We start from the raw sequence: 3,372 nt of genomic DNA on the forward strand, positions 1-3,372 counted from the left end.
AAAATATTGGCACACATCACTAGACATTTTCAATGGACTCATATCAGAAAAGATTGACGAGTTAAACGCCATATGAGGACAGAGCCTTTATTTGTACGACGTTTCGCTTATTACAGCTTTTTCAAGTACAAGTTGAGATTTTTTTTTTTTTTTTTTTTTGTCCCAGCGGAGGGATCCGATTAGGGACTGTCTTTTAGTTTCTCATTATTGGCTGTGTGTCTACATCTAGTATATCTAATTCGTCTCCAGGAAGATGTCAAGCGCCAGCGGTGCTATAATAAGTGTCCAACTGGTGAGGTGGAGATTAGGTGGGCTGCCATGATGATGCTGTGGTGGTCGGTGACTGAATATAACATTCTTGGGGGGCTCTTCCCAAGGAGGTTCAGCAGCGGTTGGAAGTGGTTGCGAAGGATGGGGCATAGGAATAAGCAGTGGAGGAAAGAGACCAGCTCCGTCCTGCAGGCACAGACGGTCTTCAGATAGCGGGTTTTCCAGTGGTTGACACGGATTCTTGAGATGAGGTGAAGAATGTGGGCTGGAAGTGGATGAGGGTGGGTCCAGAGGGTTCCCTTATTGCATGTCTTGATGGGCCAGCCTCGGGTAGCGGCAGTCCCGGCATATTCCTCTGACCAGAGCTCCCATGTTGCTTGGTCAATTTTTTTTGTTGGCATCACTTGTTGAAAAGCAGAGCGAGATGCAATCCTCTTCAGAGGTTAGGGCCCCTCGTTTGGCGGCTCGGTCGGCCATCTCGTTTCCATGGATGCCTACATGGGAGGGCACCCACTGGAAACGAAGACGGAGTCCGCATCGTGCGATTTCTTCTGATAGGATTAGTATTTCCTTGAGGATTTCCGGTCTTGTTTTGCAGTACTCACTCTGTATTACATATAGGCTGGACTGGGAGTCCGACAGGATGACTATTTGCGTTGGGGAACGGGGGAGAGTTTTGACTTTATTCAAAGCTTCTCTGATGGCGACGAGTTCGGCAGTTAGGATGGTGGTGGGCGGGAGCTTCACTTCGAAGTGCTCTCGCGTGGTCTCGAAGAACAGTCCTGCTCCTGTTCTGCCGTCACTGAGTACCGATCCGTCTGTGAAGATCTTGAAGTCGTCTGCGTATTCCTTAGCCAGCAGTTCTCGAGTACAGGTGGCGATTTGATGTGGTGGATCTTCTTTTGCTACTCCAGGGACATTGGTTCGTACCTCCGGCGGCTTCATGATCCAGGGTGGGTATGGATCGATTTGGGCTTGGGGGACACGGAGGCGGTCGGCTGGCTCTATTCCCGCTCTTGAACATAGACCGGAGACAGAGGAGACCAGACCATGTCCTGACACAGTAGGTGGGGCTGGGTTCCAGCCTTCGCCTAGTTCAGTGTCCGTGGAGTTAGGTACCCTCGCTGAGCTGAAGAGGTACCTGCAGGTATCTCTCTTCAGGCGATGCCAAAGTGGGAGGATTCCGGCTTCACAGTAAACTTGCTCCTGAGGGACAGACTGCGGGAGTCCGAGTCCTAGCCTAAGTGCTTGGCACTCGACTGTAGCCATGCGACGGATGGCCGACATGGGCAGGTCGTGCAAAGCTTGTGCGCCAAACAGAAGCCGGGAGCGGACTAGACTCTGGGTGAGGTGGATGAGGGTTTCTCTCCGCTGCCCCCATGATTCGTGTCGGACGGCCCTAATGAGGTTGAGGGCACGTCTTGCATTATTTATGGCTTGTTGGATCTGACTAGTCCAGCGACCATCTTTTTGAAAGATGACGCCCAGGTATTTGACTGAGGGTGAGGGGGGCACTTCCGTGCCGCAGATGCTGAGGACGTTCCATGTTGGGTAATGGCCTCTGTTGTAGCCAGGAAGGTGCACAGGCATGTACACTGTCTTGTTTGGAGAGAGTAGGAAGCCGAGGCTTTCGAGGTGGCGGACAACACTGTCTACTTGACTCTGGAAGAGGCGGAGTTCTGCCTTGTGTTGGGCAGAGTCCTTCTTCGGACGTCTATGCCTTGATCGGCGCCACACGGCTATATCGTCGGCATAGGCGGTAATGGTGGTGTCCTTCCTCAGCCCCTTCCCGATGTCGGCTAACATTAGGACGAAGAGAGTGGGTGCTACCACTGAGCCTTGGGGAACTCCCATGTCGACAGGCATTCGCCCGCTCAAGACTCCCTTCCAGCGCACTATTATTGAGCGGCCGGAGAGAAAGGAGCGAACGAAGGAATACAACGCTGCGGATAATCCCATACATTTAAGCTTCAGCAGAAGTTTTGGCGTGCCATACGGTGTCGAAGGCTTGGGCGATGTCCAGGAAGCAGGTGTGCAGAATCCTCTTCTGCCACTGGGCCTTACGGACATGTTCTGCGAGTCGCACGATGTGGTCATTGATGCTTCTTCCTCTTCGGAACCCTGCTTGAAGCTTCGGGAGTGCACCCTTGGTCTCGATGGTGTGAGTGAGGCGATTTAAGACCATCCTCTCGTAGATTTTCCCGACGTGAGAGGTGAGGGATATGGGTCTGTGGCTGGCCACCATGTGACGTGGCTTGTTGTTTTTGGGGATTGGGGTGACCGTGGCTACTTTCCAGGCACCCGGGACTATTCCCTCTACCCAATATTTGTTAAAAATAGACAGGAGGGTGTCCTGGAGTGGAGGGGGGAGATGTCTCAGTAGGGGGTATGTGATTTCATCAGCTCCCGGGGATGCCGTGGAGCCCTGGGTGACCCTCAAGGCTCTGCGAAGTTCAAACAATGTAAGGTGGGTGTCTGAGCCCTTTGGAGGGGAGAGAACCATGAGGCTTTCCTCTTCTCGGCGCCTGCTCTGCTGTGCTTCTGGTAGGTGATCCGTGCTACTGGCGTTCCCGAAGTGGTGGAGGAATCCTTCGGCTTTTTCTTCAGGTGTGCGAAGGATTCTCCCGTCTGTGGTGGTCAGGTTCCTGTCGGGGGGGTTGTAACCCCTCTTGAGTACCTTGAGTTTCCTCCAGGCTGCACCGAGGTCTTCGTCCTTCCCTTTGGTGTCTTCCCAGTACTGTAGTTTGGCTTGTGCAATAATCCTTTTGCATTGTGCCTTACTATGTTTCATTGCCTTGTGACTGGCGTCGGAGCCCTCCTCCATGAAGTGTTGATAGGCTCGTCGTTTTCGTTGAACTGCTTCTTTGCACGAAGGAGTCCACCAGGGGTGTCCACGTCTTCCCTGGAGGTCCCTCGTCAGTGGGATGGCTTGGCGTGCTGCGATGAGCAGAAGTTCAGTAAATTCTGCATTGATATCATCCGCTGTTCTGGCGAGGTCCGGACAGTACTGGGAGTTGGCGAGGTATGCTTTGTATTTCTTCCAATCTGCTTTATTGAGATTGAGCTGCTGTCCTGCTGGAGGTAGGTAGGTTGTGGGTGCCA

At 52.8% G+C, this 3,372-nt stretch overlaps 1 protein-coding gene across 1 annotated transcript in view; it reads right to left on the minus strand.

Moving 5' to 3' along the window:
* The window catches only part of LOC143025958 (uncharacterized), a 2,231-nt gene extending 107 nt beyond the window's left edge, over positions 1-2,124 (minus strand). Inside the window, exon 1 of the mRNA XM_076185940.1 lies at positions 1,018-2,124. Within this exon, the coding sequence (XP_076042055.1) occupies positions 1,018-2,124 (1,107 nt within the window). The remainder of the gene's footprint in view (positions 1-1,017) is intronic.
* Positions 2,125-3,372: the final 1,248 nt, after the last annotated feature.

This window comes from Oratosquilla oratoria, chromosome 6 (assembly GCF_046742065.1).
Source record: "Oratosquilla oratoria isolate Oo_2021 chromosome 6, ASM4674206v1, whole genome shotgun sequence".
NCBI lineage: Eukaryota > Metazoa > Arthropoda > Malacostraca > Stomatopoda > Squillidae > Oratosquilla > Oratosquilla oratoria.